Here is a 19,321-nt window from a genome sequence, read left to right on the forward strand (position 1 = left end):
GGGATCAAATAGTTCCAAACTCCTCAGTGATGAAGGTGTAGGTTTTGGATCTATATGATCCAAAAAACACACATTAAAGTCAACCATGTGTTTCTTAGTAAATAGGCAAAATAGAATAAATGAAACTATCCCTCAGATAGTAAAACTATTGGCTCAAGTGTTGCGTTTGTCTTTTAGAGAGGATGTGCAAGAAATTTGGGCATACGGTTTGAGTCAAAGGCTGCCTTTTTTGCATTCAAATCTTCAGAGAAGAATGCTACTTAGACAAAGGGGTTGTTTTGAAAACCTGTCATCACCGAGGACATTTTTGTCATTAGACATCTAGATTGATTGGCAGGCTGTTTTATTCCCATCTGCCAGTGGGAGGAGTAGAAGGGGCCATCACTCAGGTTTGTGCTCTCTTTAAAAAAACACAACATCTCTAGTGCTATCTGTACAACATTCAACAACACATTTCTCTTGTTTTTTTTTTTGCTGTTTTTTTTCAACCATAATGCCAAAACAATAATAATTATCAATATAAGAAGAGCATTTTTCCATCTCAACGGCATTGAACAAACACCACACAAACTGAAATAAAAATCTAATAAAGGCCTCAATACCAGATAGTACACGTCACCTTCAAGTGGTGCTAGATATAGACAGTTTACGGACGAGAGAGCGGCATGGAGGAAGAGCAAGCATCAGAGAGAGAGAGAGAGAGAGAGAGAGAGAGAAAAGGAGGGAGGATGGGTTAAAGAGAAAGGTGAATTTTTGTGTTTTCTTAAGTTGATACATGCTTTAGTGTCATCTTGGACATGTTTTGGCACCATCATGAGATAGTATTCATTAGACTTGGGCTTTGGTTTACAAAGGGTTAGTATTAAAGACCGAAAGTTGTCCAACCCTACATCTATAATGATTTTTCTTGTCTAAAGGTTAGGTAGTCCATTCTTTCAAGAGTCTAGCCATGCTAGATTGTAATAAGGCCTAGTGGCCTTGTTTAGGGCCGAACAGGCCTGAACAGAAGAGGGAAATCTGGTATGAAAACACCTTCCCCCAGGAGAGAGGGGTCAAGAGTTAAAGACACGAGAAAGGGATTAAGGAAATGAGTGGAGGTGATGAAGGAGAAGAGGAAGAAAAGAGAAGATAGAAAAGGACGTAGACAGAGAGGAAGAAAAGAGTGTGATGTAGGCTAAGTGCTTTTGGTGAGTTTTACAAAATACACCAGGAAGTGCTTGAAACAGAAGGCACGATGGCATTGACAGTAGTTGTTAAGGAGACACCACTAAGGGACTTTCACTACAAAACTCATAAGGTGCTCTAAAGAAGGAACTTAAACACATTAATGCACATTAAGGTGTGGTTGCAAATAGAATACCCCATCAAAAATTAGGTAATATAGATAAATAGTTGCTAACCAGTGTGAGGGGATATTACTGTCTCACATTCTTTTTTTTTTTTTACTCTTCAAAACAAGCATTCATTGTCAGAGATTTTTTTTATTAATATCGGTAAATGTGTTGATGTATACACAAAGTGATGTATTTTGAATGAGAACTTTCTTTAACAACGAGTTCAATGGTTGGATATGTGATGCACTGATCAACTGATTGACCGATTTGGCTAATCGATGGGGTAAATCTATGGAAACCACAGCTTTACACATTGAAAACGACAACAGAAAGTGGCAACTTCCATTGAAAAACGTTTGGTCTATCAGTAAAGTCAAAATAAAAACAACTACTTTGGGAACTCAAACCTTGCACAGTGCTCTGTATAGACATTCCAACTAGTCTTAGCTCACAAACATTATAATCAATATTACCTATATTGATAACCTTTTTCTGTACGCATCTTGAAATGAAAATAAACAAAAGTCTGCTTTTTTTTCTTCTTATTGTCATTACAAAAGCTACACATATTCTACTGGGATGTCTATGCATTTGTTAGTGTTTTAATAATAACTCCTACCATTGTCTTGTCTTTTCTTTTCTTATAAAAAAAGAAGGGAATCTACTCATCTAAAAGACACCATACCCCCAGAGTACTTGATTCTCAGCTTAAGTCCTGTTTGGCAGAGGTACTGGTGTCTTTTTCGTTTACCTTGTATCGTCTCTTCTATGGAGAGATTGTTCCTTTTGACACAGTTGCTAAGTCTCTGTCTCTTTAAAAAGGCTGTGTCAGTTGATTGTGTTCTGGGGCTTGGGCGACGTTCCTACAGCCTTCAATCAGCCTCCCGCTCTGAGTTTTGTTCTTCTCAATGCATCTACATTACCCCTTTTATCGCTCCGCCTTTGACCTCTTTCATCGCATTATACATTATATCACCTACTTTTTTTTTGTTTTACTTTCAAGCTGAGCCACAAACGTCTGCCGTCCGTGTCATCACGATGTAGCATTACTTTTACAACGTAACTATTCACAACACCCTAGAACCACTTTTAACAAATATATTGTACTTAAATTGTTTTAAACTGTATATTCAGATAAAATGAATGACCTATCAGAGCCTTGATACGCAGGAATACCAGAGGCTCTCTTGACAACATACATGAACAGGCACTAACTCAAAATGAAAAAATGTTACAAACATTTCCGTTTTCTTTAGGACAATCGCATAGAAACACTTTTCAGACAAACAAGGCAGTGATATATACTTGAGGGAAAGCTTGCGGCCTGCAACAGTTACCTCATGCCTTAAATTAATACCAAATAGCTTAGCTGAGATTCACAGGTTAAAACATTTCTTGACTCAACTTTCCTCCACGTGTGGGTTGAGGAGGAACTTGAAGTTTGAGGTTTCAAACTGTTCAATGGTCAGTTAGGAGAACATCTCTTCCCAGCTGGCTTCAGCTTGGTCCGTATAGTAGTCTGGGATAAACAGTCCACTATTAGTGTGAAATGAATGCGTGTGAAATAATGCAGGAATTATGCCCTAGATCTTACAAGTTTCTTTCATTTATCAAATAGGAGATCACCTTAAAAACCATCCATCATGGATTGAAGCTTGACAGAAAGAGAAAAAAGCCAGCAAAATCCTGTAAAGATACCGCTATGCTCTTTTGTACAGGAGGCTTATTTTGTGGTTGACCACAGTCTCAGAATTGAAGTAGATGATTAATGCTGGAGGGAAAATAACAGCTGTGTTGTGATTCTGTTCTTTTCAAAACCTTAGGAGTAAAGAGTCCTGTTTGCTCTGCAAAGCTACCTGCCCCTTCTTCAATTCTGTGTCAAATGCAATTGAAAACACTGAACCAAACTATCCAATTTAAATGATTTCATCCCAAAGGATTTTAATCTGTTAAGACTCTTTCCTCCTCTCCCACCATGTGGTTGGAGGTCAGCACAGGTGAAAGAGCCAGGGACATCCTCAGATCCTGGTCCTCCAAATCCTCCAGGCTGCTGTTCTCCAAAATATCTTCCAATTCCTCCTCTTGCTCTTCCTCGTACCCCTCCATCGTTCCCTTGAGTGCCAGACGGTCTCTTACATTCTTGGATACCGATGCCACGTCTGGGTGGTCGAGGATGTCATCTAGATGTTCTTCTGTAGCCGGAGAGAGCCCGTTCATGGTCTTGGCCTGCGTTGAGGACCATTCCCCAAGTGATGCCTGGGACTCTGCCTCAGTCACATGCCTCCATATTGTCAGAGAGTCAAGATCAGACTGATCTATCCGGGGCTTGGTGGCCTTTGGGGCTCCATCATCATCCAAGGCGGTAGAAGGGGCTCTTTTGCGCCTGGACTTACTAGTGTGGTTAACCTGCAGGTGCATGGCCATCAGCTCTGCTGAAGATGTACGGAAAGGGCAGAACAAACACTGGCTCAGTTTGACCCCTGTTGAACTATCCCCTCCGCCATCCCCGTCACCAACACCTCCTCCCTCCCCTAAACTCATGCATCCATCTTCCTCCATGCCACCAAAGCCAGGTGAGGCGCGACGGGACAGATCCAGTGGTTCAAATCCCCCCTCTTGAGTTGAAAGCGCAGGCCCTTCCTTATCAGTCGACGACTGAACCATTCGGCTAGTAGTAAGGGGCTTACGGCGGGACACTTTAGGGGCCTTAGGTGGGGGAGACTCCCTAATCCAGCCTCCTTCCATTCCACCTTGGTAAAGGGCCCCCATCACCCCAGACAGATACCTGTACTGGGTCTCCAAGTCGACATCCCTTAGAGCCGCCAAGGTCTTCCGATGCTCTCGCTGGTCTGGAACCCCAAGGAGCCAAGACTGCTGGCTGGACTGGGAGGTGGGGTCTGTTTGACCTCGATTGACCGGGCAGTGGTTGAGCCTGGATCGGCGCTGCTTGGCCAGTCCAGAGGTTGCAGAGGTCAGACTGTGGATAGTGGAGGTGAGACCACTAGAGGAAGAATTGGAGGAGGCTGACAAGGCGTTGCGTTGCTCCCTGTGGTGCCGCTGAAGGTGGTACTTCAGCGAGCCCGACTGGGTACCGGCATAGTCACAGTGGGGACATTTGTAGGGTCTTTCACCTAAAGAAAATAAGACAGGCAAAACCAAATTGGGGAAATGGTATTGGAGTTTCAAGTAGTAGCACCCAACCTAGTTGAAGCTCAAAGAGACCACTGATTTTGCATGTTCTAGCTCATTTACAACAAATTGTACATACATTTGTTATTAAGGCTAGTAGAAAAGTATGTATATATATCTCAACCTTTCCTGTCATGGATTACACATGGCACATTTGAAGAGCCTTCAAATTGATATTGCCTAAATATGTGTTTATACTATAGTGAATGACTAGAAGACAATGGCTGCCTGCCTGAGTCAGAAAAAGAAATCTGAAACACTAGAGCATTCTTTTAAAATAATGGTGAGCAGTAACTTGCAAAATAAGTAGCATGGTCCTTCAAACAGTGGTAAGTGGGAGATGTAATTACGCATTTTGAAGGGAGATGGCAGTATTCCATCACTGATGTAAAAATTAGACTGCTGGGAGGGATAAAGGGGATGGGGCATCATGCTGGAGGGATATCAACAGCAGGAATGCATTATGAAAAATGTAAATGATCTCATTCACAAAAGGAAGAAAATAAACACACAAAGAACACAGCTCTGTTGATAAATGCAGATGTACATGCAAAAGTATGAACAATTTGATGTTGCTGAAGCAAAACAGAATGGGATAGAAATCTCAAGGGGCAATAATCTCAAGAGGACAGTAATATCAAGAGAGTATTATTATAATTTGATGCCTTCACTTGAATTACTGACCATGTGGTAATCACTTGATGGCACAGAGAAGCATTAGAAAAAAAGCTGTACGTTATCATGATTAAAACAGTTGTGATGTGATAGGTCCTTTCAGCTAGAGACGATTTTTCATAATGGCAATTTTGTAGATTTCATTGAATGCATTTTAGGCATTTTTGTCTTGCTGGAAAGCCTTGGATGTGCTCCAGTTACCAGTTGCTGGCTAATGGTGGCATCTCAGAAAAATGGAAGTTAGTTCTTAATTTTGATCAAATGCATCAAGTGAAGAAGGCAACTAATTAAAAAACTAATGGCAATGAATCATGCTGATAAAGTCTTATGAATATGGATCATTAATTAAGAGTGTGAGTGAGTGCTGTGAGAGTTTACCAGTTTTCATTACATTTCTTACTGACTTATCACTGAAATTTCAGCACAGGTTTTTTTTTTTTTTTTTTTTTTTTTAAATGTGGGAAAAAAGTCTTCTGAATGATTAAATGTAGATTAAGGTGAACAGTTACAGATTCACTTGCATCAAAACAAGATCAGAGAATGTGAATCTCAGAAAGATTAAAGGCAAAACAATGATCATGGAGAAATCCGTGAGCATATTTACACCTTGTCCTGATGTTTACGTGAAAATCAATATACTTTATCTAAAAAAAAAATTTAGAGTTGGGCTAATCAATTTATTAGATCATTTTGGAAAAGAAATGTTTTCTGTAGCTTTTTTTAAGGTGAGTTTACTGACTAGTGAGAGATGTGAGCCTTTTACTAAAATTTCGCCAAATTTAATCCCTGGAGTGGCTTGATTTTTCCTTACAAACTACCGTAAGTATACCCTCAAGCAAGGCATTTAACCAGGAGTTGCTCCAGTGGGGCTACTTGGTTGCCTGCAGTAGAGGGCTATGATTAGCGCTGGCCAGCACTCTAGGGTGAATGTGTATAAAAGGAAAAAGCTAGCGCTGCTAAAGCAAGGATGCTCAATGAAACCTTTCCAGGGATTTCTAAAGGTTAAAAAAGTAAATGTGGTTTGTTAAACTCACAGCAGTTTCTCACCTGTGTGAACTCTCAGGTGCACTTTGAGATGGTGTGAAGAGCGGAAGGCTTTACCACAGTAGGGGCAGTCTTTTATTCCTCTACCACGCACTCGCTCCCTGGTGGGAACTGAAGGTATGGAGGAGACTGCTGTCAAGCCATTTTCTCCTGCAAGGGAAGAGAAATGTAAAGATAACAGCTAGTGTGAATGGCTCCACGTGAGCTTCTATTTGCAACAGAAAAACAGTATAAAAATTATATAATCTTGTGATACTAATACCATTACATGTAAGCAAAAGAACACAATCCACTAGACAAAATAGAGAAAAGATCATGTGATTGTACCTTTGAGACTTGAGATGACAGAGTGAAACCCTGTAGCTCCTCCTGCTTGATGTGATCCACCACTGTGCAGTTTTGATTCCTGTCTCACTTCTCCTGTTTGTTGGGATGCACCACTGTGTAGCTGAGATTCTTGCCTCACTTCACCGCTGGCTCGTCTTCCTAGCCCTGATCCTCTGCGACTACCACTCCCCTCATCTTCGCCACCACCTCCTTTCTGGGGCCTCTGAGTGTGAACGCGAGCATGAACCACCACCTGCTGCAGGCTGCGGAACAGCTTTCCACAGTCTGGGCATTCCCATGGCCCTCCTGCTCCACCAGACTCCTCTCTTGGATCCAGGCCTCCAAGGTACGCTCTGACTTGGTCGGCCTCTGTGATCACTGAGCTCCGACCTGTGCCTCGCTGGCCTTGTTGCTGGCCTCGCTGGTGGGACCTCTGCTGCTGTTGCTGCTGTTGCTGCTGCTGCTGCTGCTGCTGCTGCTGCTGCTGCTGCTGCTGAGCAACTGCCAGGCTGCGAGCCACGAGCTGCCACCAAGTTGCTTGGTCGCCTTCTGAAATTGATGCGGTAGTCTCACCTGTGCCCACTCCTCTAGTTGCTCCCCCTCCTCTTCCTTGGTCCCCTACTCCTGAGCTGCCAATGCCACCACCACCATTTCCCATCTCCGCCACTTGAGCCACTGCTTGAAGTCTCTCCATGCAGCTGGCCCCACTGCCATCATTGGGCAATCCGAGGTAGCCCAGAATGGCTGACTTGCTTGAGCCCATCCCCATTCTTCCTCCAGTTTCTCTCTCTGATCTTCCTTGTCCACCTCTTCCACCTCTTTGCTGGGCGAGAAGGAGGCTTGAATAGAGGGCGTTGAGGGACTGATTATTAGCGGAGCCTTTGGCTTGCTGCTCTGCACCTCCTGGTCCCCCAAGGGTTCCCAGTCCTGTCTTCAGCCCAAGCTTGTTGAGATGTACTTTCATGTGGTTTTTGAGGAACCAAGGCTCTTTGAAGCCACGGCCACAAACCTGGCACTTATGGTCCAAGGAGTCCTTGTGCTTTCGCATGTGTCCTTTCAGGAACCAAGACTGGGTAAACCGCTGTCCACAAGTATCACAGCGAAATGCTGGCAGTGCGGGGGACACAGCCGCTGTAGCTGCTGCTGTCACCTGTGCTATACTTGGGGTTGGAGCTGGGGTATGGGTCGGGGTTGGCACAGGAGTATCAGGAGTTGTAATGATTCCCCTTGAATTGAAGGCTGGTGGCAGAGCAGGTACCTCAGGGGAAGGGTGGCACTCCTGCAAGTGGGATGCCAGGGTCTCTTCTTGGCTGGCGGAGAAAGGACAAAGAGTGCATTTATATGGGTTGTGGAGAATGCGGACATGGCGAGCCAACTCCGAAGCCGTACGGAATTTTCCTTTGCAGGCATGGCAGCGAAATGTAGGCGCTAAAGGAGTAGACGTACCCTCCCCAATTGTAGAAGCATAGGGAGGGGTCACAGAAACAGGGTCCTCTGTAAGTGGAGGGGTCAATGGTGTGCTGTCATCCAGTAAAAAGTTTGGGTTCTGGTCTGTCTGTAGGCCGTTGTCTAGACCTTTGACCTCACCGTCATCCTCCTCTTCCGTGAGATGCTGGATGAGAGTCCCTGGCCGTATACGCTGGTTTGGGTGACTTCTGTGATTCTGGTTTAAGTCTTTGTGGTTCTGTTGAATTTTGAGGTGCTGCTTCAGGGGTGTTGAGGGGAGTCCCGTCCGATATAGAGCTGAAGCTCTGCGGTCTCGGTCCAGACTGTGAGCTCGGGCGTGAAGAGACAAAATGCTTTGAAATCTGAATCTCTTTCCGCATACATGACAGGGAAACCTAAGCGCAGGCCCTGGTGAAGCCCCTCCCACTCCAGGTATTGCCCTGGTAACAGTATCTTTCTGGAACAGCTGGAGGTCTAGCTCGTCGTTGCAGTTTCCACTTTGCCCAGATGATAGGGCCAGCTCCAGGGCTCCAAACCCCAGGATTGGGGCTGATGGTGTGGCTGGTGGAGAGGAGTCCAAACACGGGCTGCATACAGCTTCTTGTCCCCCGCCTCCTGGGAAAAGAGCCACGGCTGGGGTCGGGGACGGAGGAACTCCATCCAGGCCTTCCGTGTCATCTTCTTCATCAACATCGTGGTGATTGTTGTCCCCGTGGAGGGGAAAGGGAGAGAGGGGGAAATAAGGCGTGGTGTCAGGGCTCTGAGGGAAAGTTTCGGGGCTGTGAATTGGCAGGACAGTAGGGCTGTTGGGTAGAGAGAGTTGGGTTTGAGGAGAAGAGGCCTGGGGACTGTGGTCCAGGGATGGCAGTGTTTGGGGAGACTGGGGCTGCTCAAAAGAAAGAGACAACACACACTCTGGCGGAGAATCCATCCTCTATAAATGCAAAACACAGAGAGAATGGGAGAGAGACCAATTGTGAGTGGAACTGGTGACTTAGGAAGAGTTACAATTTTAAAAACCTAGAGGAAAGGTTACATTTGCATGTTGTGCATAATTATCTTTAACTGTAACATTGTCCAGATCCGGAAAAAGGCCAAGAAATAAACGTAACACAAATGGTTTTAGTTTGCCTAACAAGTTCATATGTCTGGATGGGTGAATGCATATGAAAACACTAGATAATTACCAGAAGTGTGTGTGGTGTTATGCCATTCTTTACTGTCTCGGCTGACGGGGGACACACTTCGGTGGCAGCCTTCTCCTTTAATTTTCTGGGGACAAAAGCAAGCAAAAAAACAACAACTGCATGATTAGAAACTTCAAATCCAAAATCTACCTTGAAATTAAATTGCACATTATTGAAGCTAGTATCTGACTAAAGACTTTATTTTACTAAATTAACAATATCAGTGTCAATGCAGGCATTAATGCTTTTATTTAAAATATTGAGCGAGGAACTGCAGGTAGCAGATTTTTGTCCAACAGGATAAAAACTCATTTGCACCAAGACTCTATGAATGTATTTCATCATAAATGCTAATAGCAGAAAATCAAACGCATATTCACAGCAGCAGCGTTTTGAAGGTGTTTTAATGCATCTACATGGTAAGTACAAAGCAAATCTTTATTTGATCTTCATTTACTCTTCAGTCTGTGTAGGTGTATGCATGCGCTTAAATGTGTAACAGGTGTGCACCTGTTCAGCCTCCTGCATGTGTTCACAATGCACTCCAGCATATTGTTAGCACATATGGGATGATTAGTGTGTGTGTGTGTGTGTGTGTGTGTGTGTGTGTGTGTGTGTGTGTGTGTGTGTGTGTGTTCAGGAGTTAAGGGCACCACCGCAGGACATGGACTGTCCCAAACAGGATGGGCGCGCAATGTTTTGACTTCCCCACACACCCTTCCTGTGCACTCATACAGTAGCAGCACTTTTTCTTAAATCAGGGCTGTATACAAACATGCACACTAACGCCCACTGATGTACAGTATGCATGCACTTATGCCAAACACTATTTGTTAAATTTACAGCCTGGGTGTGGTGCTTTGGCCCATGCACTGCTTACTCATGGTTACTTGTTTAAATAATGTACAAATGTAAGCTTATTTGACTGTTGTGTTGACTGAACTGCAACCGTCAACCCAGATAACAGAGTCAGCTGAAATGTAAAGTGTGATATACAGCATATTGAACACACAAGCATTTTGGCAAGCCCGCTCACACACCCAAATATTTCGAGTGCACAGCAGTTAGAATGGATTTATGCACATTGGCTGTTTTCGTCCATCATTTGCTGGAGTTGAGAAGCAGCAGAGGCGCCCACAACAAAAGAAAAGGTCATCAATCATTGTGGCAAAACAATGGAACATCTGTGTTCGCAGGTGTGTCGCTCATATTTGTGTTCACGTGGCGGTATGGTCACATATGTGTTTATATGATCAGTTGGATTTGTGTATGTGCGTGCGTGTCACTGAGCCTGGATGACAGAGATTCTTATGTAGCCGGTTGACATTTTAGCTCAGCTATGACTCACAGGGATATCACACCATATCAATCACATAAACACACACACACATACAGACAGTGCTTTCTTCATCCACCATTATTGTTCTTTCTCTTTCTGTCTTCCTTTCCCCTCTGTCTTTCTTTCCCCGATTCACACTCCTCCCATCCCCCTCTCATTCTCTCGCTCCCCCCACCTCCCTCCCTCCGTCTATTATTCACTAATTTTCTTTCATTCTCTCCCTCTCTCTTTCTTTCTCTCCTGCAGTGTTGCCAGTTGGCAGAGTGCCAGGGAATGCTGATATCAGCTGGTAGATTGGGCCCTGCCAACATGGCGAAGAGCAGAAATGAGAAAGGAGGCAGACAGAGGGAAAAAAGAGAGACAGAGAGAAACATACAGTGCGGTTAAAAACTGGGCAGCATTAAAAAAAAAAAAAAAAAACATTGTCAGAAGCCATGTGAAAGAAAATGATTTAATGCGATTGCCAGCATGGTGTTGAGGGGAAAAGGGGGAAGAAAAATCGGGTCAAGAGATAGACATGCTGTAACAACAAATAGGAGAGAAATCAGAGTGGTGGGGTGGCAGGCTGGGGCATAACATGAACAGAGAACAAGAGATTTAAAAATCATTTGAAAAGTCAATACATCCAGACAGAGAGAGAGATAGAGAAAGGGGAAAGATAGAAAAAAGGGACACCGGGTATCTAAATGTGTCTGCAGTAGTGTTAAGTCCGATGGCATTATCATATGAATATCACCATCACAACGCATTGTTCCACCTTGACGGTGGCTGTCACCAACCACAAGCCCTGTCACGCCAATGAAGAAAATTTGGATAAATGGAGATAAGGTGCAGCAATGGATGCAAGGAAAGGGGGTTGGGGTGACTGAGGGACAGAAATCAGATTGGAATCAGGTGGAGCAGAAGCACATGAAACCCAGGTTTTAATGAACCACGGAAAGCTAACGGGAACCATTCCCCTAAACCTCCTCCGGACATGGTCCATGAGACATTTGTCCACATAACTAACAAAGGCAATTAATTCCCAATCTGCAGATTTGAAGTACTTCTGTATGCAATTGCACTCAGGGAATGCAACCAAATAGATTGCGCAGGTGCTCAACAAGGTGTTAACCATCAAATTCAAAGGATGTATGAAGGAGAGGTGCGTGCAGTTTTGTGAGAGAAGGAAGGATCCGATTTTAAAAGAACATCACGGAAAAGCATTGTTGATGTGAGGTCCAAATGTAATCCACCTAAATCACAGTCAGTCTTGAATGCACGTTGATACTTGATCCAAGTATGGAGAGGGGGAAAAAATGATAAAAGTAGATTTAAACTGCTCTTTCACTGATTTTTTTTTTCTTCCCTCCTGCTTTTTCTCCGACCCTGAAATGTGCAGTGTACTTGCAGCAGTTTAACATCATTGCAATTCGCACAGTAATGACAGCTTAAAAGCATATCCTTGTTGTGTTACACACTGCCATGATTTTGTCATTACAGTAATTACAGTGTAACTTTGTGGGCACTGGGATAACTGATGTAAAGTACTGAATTACCTTAACTGGATATTAGTTTTCATGACAGAGGTCAATTATGCTAACTCCCCCTCTCCAAAAAACACTGCATTGTTTAAATACAGATAATTATAGCTCCACTCGTGTCACAAGGTGTGTTTAGAGGGAAAGGAAAGAGGGGAGGTTGCTGAGTCATATATCACATCTGCGATAAATAGTTGCAGAGAAAGTACGAGCGTGATATGTTCAGACAAGTTTATTTTTGGGGGGGTTTGATGTCATTGTGTAAATATCCACTGAGTGGTACAGTTTTATTTTGATGGCTAACTGCATGTCTGTACATGCCAGAATGTTACACATCAAAAATAAATGTGAGGGTGTGATCACCTTTCACGTAGTTTAAGTGTGTGTGTGTGTGTGTGATACAAGTGTAATTTATAGTCTGTTTAAGAGGGTTTTGTGTATTGTATCAGGTGCCTATACCCTTTTGGCTTTTTAGCTTTTATAGCCAAGCAGTACCTATTTGCAACCCCTCGCACAGTTAGCATGATGAAGTCTGTGGATCGTTAGTGTGATTTCATTTCTATAAAGTTCAGGGAGGGCTGCAGTATTTCACAAGGAAAAAGGCCTGAACTACAAGTTGAGGACCCTGGCCTGCAGGGACACTTAATAGGAAATAGAGTACAGACCAATACCTTTGTGTTCTTATCTGTCTGTATGTGTGCGTTTGTTGCGAATGTCCTTCTCCATGTACCTAAAAATAGGCATCTCCAAGGTCTCTGGCCCGGGCCTTAGGGCATAAAGTAAACTGTGTTTCTGGAGGCTGTGTATGTCTTTGTACTTCAGTGAATCCTTACAAGTGTACTTTTCTTCCAGCTGTATTACTACTCTCACATGATGAAGTGTATGCAAGGTGATGTGTCCTTCGGGAATAAGTGGGTGTATGAGAGATTGGCTGCAAAAACAAAAACAAAAGCATATAAAACAGAGGATGAGCGATTGAGGGAGGAAGAGAGAGGGGCGTCCGCTCTCTGTGTGGAACAGTATTATTTGGTTCTGTGGTCTTTATCGCATGCTCACGTGGCGAACTTCCCCACACGGTATTCATTTCCTTTATTTCACCTTTCCCTGAACCCCCTGCTTCACTCTCTGCTTAGCTCCAACTTTGTCTGGCTCCCCCCCCCCCCCCCCCCCCTTCATCTTCAGCACTGATAAGGGGGAAAGTCTCCCACTGTGCCTCCACCACTGACTGTGAAGATATGACTGGTGGATTCTTTGTACACAAACTCTTTTGTATCATTTTGGTCTGAAAATGGAAGTAATATTGCTATCAAAGGGCTCACTTGTGCCTTGAAATCAACACTTCAGACTTTGGTGCTGTTTTGGGGGGGAAAGGTGTCCTTGAAATAGCAATATATTTGCCTTTTTGATATGTATTTTGTGAGCCAGATAAAGAATAGAATAGAATAGAATAGATAGAAGTTCTGAAAATGTTACATTCAGTCATAGACTCTCATCTGGCCTCAGCTTTTACTAGATCTCCTGCTCTACTTGTGTTAATTTAACACTATCCTACTGTTTTTTTTCCCATTTCTTCCAGACTAACCTTACCTCCTTTCCCCTTTCTCTCTTTCTCTCTAACTCTCCCTCCACTCCCAGTCTCCTCTCAAGCTGTTGCTCCTGCTCTTCCTGAATGAATTCCTCCTCCAGCGGGAGCGCCAAAGTGGGATCGCCGTGGCGGGGCCAGATCTGAGCGAGTGAGTCTGAACGCTGGAAACATCACGGCATCTCGAGCAGAGTAACGAGGCTCTCGCTCCGAGCCCTGCTGGCCGTGCTGTGTCTAAACCCATGAGCGGAGGCGCTTACTGACTCGTCTGATTCAGGATTACAGGATAGAGGCCTTAAATGAAGAATTGGTTCGGAGTATGCAAATGTCATAAGCAAATCACTGGATGTGTTCTCTGTGATTGGGTTATCTATGCTTACTGAAGACCAACTGCAGGGGTTCACAGATAAAAACAAAGAAAGGATCACACAGGTGAAAAAATATAAATGCCTACATGCTGTTTTTATTTTATAATCCAAAAACCAAATGTGTACTGAAAACTGTTGAATAATGATCTAATTTGGATTTAAAAAATGAAACCCTTTTAATCAGCAATAAGCACCTTCTTCCTCTGAAGTGTCCTTGAGCAAGACGCCAACTACCCAAGAGGCCCCTGGGATGCCGACCCTACAGCGTGACCTCCTTGTGTAATATGTGTATCACATGTATCAGACATGTGAACACCTATGGAGAAAACTAGAAACTGTTAACACCGGTTGATTCTTTATTTACCCTGGGGAAATTTGAGAAGCATGTGTTCTCTTTCTTGTAACACCTTGCTTCAGGCACACTCAATTAAACTTTTATCATATACCGGTACATACTGCATATTAGGGGTGAGGTGAGGGGACCGATCCAGCAGAGTATTGCGATATTTTTCGTGGCAAAACTGTATAGATACACAGATGCCAAGTATTGATCTAATATTACATGTGTGTTAGTCGGTTTGTCTGCTTGACAATCCCATTTTGCAGCAATACAATGAAAGTGAGAGGAACAACCAGTTCACTTCAGATGAAACAGATGTTGACAAAGTTGACAGATGTTTTTCTTTTGGGGGACATCATTCGAAATTGGGAACAATGTGAAGTTGGAAAAAAAGGTGATACATTGCAATAAATCGCACAATATTGCAATATGTTTAAAATCACAATATCCTGGTATTGTGATGATGTGGAATGTGTGGCCTCTGGTGATTCCCACCTCTACTGCACACGGGAGTGTCAATACGTAAATCAACACCTCTTGGAGCTTGAAATTTGACAAAGAACCTTGCACAAGGGCACTTTGACTGTACGTGTATAAGGTTAGAAAGTAGCTTGGTTGTCTACATGCAGCATGTCAGGGTGTTTGAGCCTAAAGGTGAGAGTATGTTCAGAAAGAACTCATCTGTGCTGCACATTGAATGCAGAAGTGTTCAGAGCTGTTCTGAATGGCAGGGTGACACAGAGAGGGTGTGAGACCAAATAATCATTTAAATTGGGGGATAGTGGTGCACCTTTTAATCCGGCGCAGACTTTCCTAAAATGCATTCATAGCGTTGAACTCGGTTGCACATAAAAGCGCCAAAAGTAGTTGTATAATAGAGCTTGAGAGAAGTTGAGAGAAAACAGCCTTGATCACCTCCTCAGATCTGTCCACCTGCAGCGTGCTTATCGGATCGTAAATTCCAGAAAGTTACTGAAATTGTCGGAGGGGCGAGGGAAAGGTGTAGGAAGTTTCAGACACTGTTGGAGCATCCTGACGCCTTAATACCTTCAGCCTCTCTAACTCACCTCTCAGCTCCCTCTGCTCGCCATCTCTTGATGATCGCACTTTATCTTTTTCTTGACCCGCTGGTGTTGTGACGCGCTACGCTCGATCTGCTTTTTGATATGATGATTTGGATTTTAGTCAAACGCACACCTGAGGGGACTGGTTTAGAAGAAAAAGCCAACCATCTACCTGTCCACCCTTTTATTGTAAGAGTCAGTTTGAAACTGGTCTGCAAACTCAGTACAAGTGGCACAAGTGGCGTACTATTTAAGTAAGACCTTAATGCTCTAAATACTCGCTAATCCCGAGCAGGCAGCAGAACTCTCAACAGTCTCAAAATGTCACAATGCAGTAGCTTCTCCCTAACTGAGGGCAAGCAGGTGCCTCTCCCGCAGCGCGCTAATGACCCAATTATATCAATCAGAAGCCTTGATTGGTGCTACACTCCTCTCCCTTTTTACTCTCTCTCCCTCAGTCTCTTTCTCCCTCACATACAATCTCTTCCTCAAGAGCCACCTGGATGGGTTGTATGTGCCCCTTCAAGTACAGTACAGTATGTACAAAGATGGGGAGGAGGGCGGCATTGATGGTGGCGGAGGAGGAGGAGGAGGATACTACTTGAGCACAACAAGCAGAGAGAGGTCTGAATGAGGCAAAACCATCACTCTTTTTCTTTCTTTTTTTAACACAGGGCCAGTGTTTCACGCCTGTTAGCACAGTGAGCAGCCTATTTGCAACGTGAAATCATCCTCTTGTATCGAAAAGTAGATGCACCTGTAGAGGGATACTTTTTCCAAAGGAGAGGTGATTGTTTTCAGGTTTAGTTTGTTTAATATCACCACCGGCGCTTACAAAAAGTCACTCGATTCTGGCAAGAATCTGAACAGCACTGACTCTCTTTTTGACGTCCATGATTTATCTGCTTTAAACTCATGTAGGATTTGTTAGGACAGGATGTAGTTACAGTTTATTTGATTTAGAGAACATGTGTAAAAGAAAAAGAAGAAAAAAAGCCCACAACATCCCTGTTTATAGGACAAGCCAGCAATGTCAACCTACTTCCACTCTGCACACGTTCTCAGAAGTGTGACATTTTGGGTGGATTTTAAAATAGGGCATTCCAGGATCCCTAAACATATTCCATTGGATAGAGAAAAGGCGACAGGAGTGTCTTTGGTCAACCCAGATGACACGTCTGCGTCTTATCTCGTGAGGAATTTCCTCCTCGCCCCTGTGATGTGCGTCAATAACGTGCAACCATTTTCAGTCGCTCTCTCCCCTCTTCTCTCTCGCGGCCATCTCAATTAGAGGCACATTAATGAAATAAATAACCATCAACAAACAATGCACTGATAAACAGCCGCACTAAAATGAGATCAACCCTGCCCGCAGATGGTGTCCGCGCACAATCCCCCTTCCAAAAAATATGCGATCAAAAAATCCTAAACAGTGGGATGTAGTTTGGAGAAGTCGGGGGGTGGCGTGTGTGTCATGTCAGCCTATCTATCGCTCTCTCCCCTGCTCCATTTTGTTCTTAAATTTTCTATACAAAAGATTAAGGGAGGGGAAAAGACGAGTGTGTGCGAGCAGGGAGAGGACGGGAGGAAGAAAGTGCCATCATGGATTTCATCTCGAGTCCTCTGCCAATCTCCCAAACCGACATCAGTCCCCCCCAAAAAGCGACATCGAGTCCAAAAACGCACATTCTTTTTTTGAAACCGGTAACTTCTCTTTCCAGAATACAATTTGGCAACACGCGTTTGGCACACACACACACACACACACGGCCACAACGTTGCATGCCACACTTGCTATGCTACTTTCTGAGCTTGTAGACAGTGGAGGTGACGTTAGGACCACTAAACGGATTGTAGTAAACATCGTAGTAGAAATGTGGGGAAAGTATAGCGTTTATAAAACGCTGTTGCAGCCTGTGGATGCGTTTTTTCTGCGCACATCCCAGATGAAAGTGACGGTGCTTATCTCGAAAACAATGCACTACACAATGCCTAATGTGTGACCAACAAAAGAATTAGTCAAGCTAATCGCGTCTACCCACAAATTACGCTTTGTAAATCAACTTGCTAACATGCAAAAATCCACTTTTACGCCTGGACAATATGTCTGCGGCTTATCGAAATCCTCCGTTACGCACCGAGAACTTGTGCCTCTTTTTTTAGAGAAAGCTACTTTTTTTTTTTTTTTCTTTTTTTTAGGAGGGGGGGGGGGCAATCGTCGTTTTCAAGCGAGGTTAACACGGGATAAAGAAGAAGAGGTAATAGCGCTGTTGAATTTCCCAACTGGATTCCTCGCGCGGATAGAAATAACTACTCGCCAACAGAACTTGGTTCAAAGTTCTGCGAATTTTAAAAATAAAAATAAAAATACACCATTAAACACTCCGAGTGACTTTTCGTTATCTTGCAACCATGAAGTCGCATTTTTATTTCGAGTTGACTTGCCGAATCGACTTATTTCGGATGTTACACCGAGTGTTCTCTGAATTATGTGGGTTGTTTTTTTTTGTCATGTCACGGGCTATAGGAAGCTCAGAGGCTATCGGCCACGCGCGCACATACGCCGGTTTACATACATGACACACACGTAAAGTGGTCCGGAGCGGCTACATACATACATCCTTCATGCCAATCACTCAAGCACACGCGCGCACACACGTACACATCAAAACTGCAAATAAAACACAACAACAACTACATTGGCCATTATCCCGTGTGTTGCTCGTGGAGGAAAAAAAAAAAAAAAACAGGCAACAACAGTCGCAATAAATTCAACAATTTTGGAAATGTTTATCACCGGTGTTCCACGCCACCATGCATAAAAGTGTACATGTAAACAGAGTGGTGGATAAAATGTAAGTAGATAAATGAAGATATAGGATATATGTTGAAAGTAAAGACTCAGTGTACTTACGGGAGAGGCGGCGAGGAGATTAATGACACGACACGTCATGATTACGTTTCACTTGAATTAAATACATTACGAGTTGGGAAAAAAATGGAAATCAGGGTTGTATACAAGCATACGCCGTTTCCCCCTCCCTCCTCCCTCCGTTTGGTCACCCTCTTCTCTCCCTCTCTCTCTCACACTCTCTCCTCCTCCTTCTCCTCCTCCATCTCCCTTTCTTTTCCTTCACCCTTTCTCTCCTTTCTTCTTGCATTTTTTCCCATTTATTGTACAGGAGTGGGTGAATAGGGAGCAGCAGAGGAGAAGTGGGAGGGAGAGTGATGTAGGTTGGAAATGTTAATTATAATCTCGGCACGGGCACCATTTTACAACGCTGTCATCTCTTCACATTTGGATCCTAAATATGGCATCTGGGGTGGCGGGTAGCTGACACTTTAGAGAGACATTTTTTCGGGAAGGAGAAGAAGAAAGTTTCACACCAATTGTAGTCTGCTAAGCGGCTGCTTAAATGTTGTGGTGAGCCACCCCGGAAGCACATGGCCACTTCCAGGATAGGAAGATACAAAGTGCACATATTTGAATGTAGGGTTCCCAACCTAAGGCCCAGGGACCACCGGGAGTCCCTAGGGAGGTTTCCAGCGGGTCCCCAGCAAAAAATAGCAGCAGTGGGAAAGACTAAAAGTAGAGGATTGCTTTGGAAAAACACCACGCAGTCAACCTGTGACTTCTTTAAAAGTATATAGGCCAGGCAAAGTATGTATTGCAAATTGTACTAAAGCATCAGATGGACATATAATACACACTTTTTGCACAGGCTGCACCCACTTTTGTCAGTTGCCAATGGTTTGTTATGGCTTCCTATTTCTCCTGTTATTAATGTGATGCATGCGACTTGATGCTGAAAGTTGAACATATCTCAAAAGCTACAAAGCTATATTCTGATATTTTTGGTCAGTTGAAGGAAGAAGAACTGTCACCTTAAAAGAATCATCTTATAA

General features: G+C 43.7%; 1 protein-coding gene and 1 long non-coding RNA gene across 3 annotated transcripts in view; one reads left to right on the plus strand and one right to left on the minus strand.

The window, feature by feature from the left end:
• On the minus strand, positions 1 to 18,541 carry znf219 (zinc finger protein 219). Of its 2 annotated transcripts, none has more exons than XM_034857057.1 (5): positions 18,330 to 18,541; positions 9,203 to 9,287; positions 6,570 to 8,949; positions 6,300 to 6,392; positions 1 to 4,465 (listed from the first exon to the last, which is right to left on the minus strand). In XM_034857057.1, exons 3-5 carry the CDS (start codon positions 8,944 to 8,946, stop codon positions 3,276 to 3,278), a joined length of 3,660 nt encoding a protein of 1,219 aa, XP_034712948.1. In that variant the 5' UTR covers positions 8,947 to 8,949; positions 9,203 to 9,287; positions 18,330 to 18,541; the 3' UTR covers positions 1 to 3,275. The 2 variants fall into 2 exon arrangements, with proteins under 2 accessions (XP_034712948.1, XP_034712947.1); XM_034857056.1 differs by having other exon boundaries at positions 6,246 to 6,392.
• The window catches only part of LOC117935123, a 20,820-nt gene continuing 12,078 nt past the window's right edge, over positions 10,580 to 19,321 (plus strand). Inside the window, exons 1-2 of the long non-coding RNA XR_004654685.1 lie at positions 10,580 to 10,600; positions 11,365 to 11,369. This is a non-coding gene — a long non-coding RNA (uncharacterized LOC117935123). The remainder of the gene's footprint in view (positions 10,601 to 11,364; positions 11,370 to 19,321) is intronic.

The sequence above is a fragment of the Etheostoma cragini genome, chromosome 19, assembly GCF_013103735.1.
Source record: "Etheostoma cragini isolate CJK2018 chromosome 19, CSU_Ecrag_1.0, whole genome shotgun sequence".
NCBI lineage: Eukaryota > Metazoa > Chordata > Actinopteri > Perciformes > Percidae > Etheostoma > Etheostoma cragini.

What these genes read in the sequence shown, in the direction of transcription:
- znf219 (XM_034857056.1), bottom strand. Translation starts at nt 8,946, where the DNA reads ATGGATTCTCCGCCAGAGTGTGTGTTGTCTCTTTCTTTTGAGCAGCCC. An exon ending in TGTCATCTCAAGTCTCAAAG is followed by an intron (nt 6,393 to 6,569) that starts GTACAATCACAT and finishes CTTCCCTTGCAG; the next exon opens with GAGAAAATGGCTTGACAGCA. An exon ending in GCACCTGAGAGTTCACACAG is followed by an intron (nt 4,466 to 6,245) that starts GTGAGAAACTGC and finishes TATTTTCTTTAG; the next exon opens with GTGAAAGACCCTACAAATGT.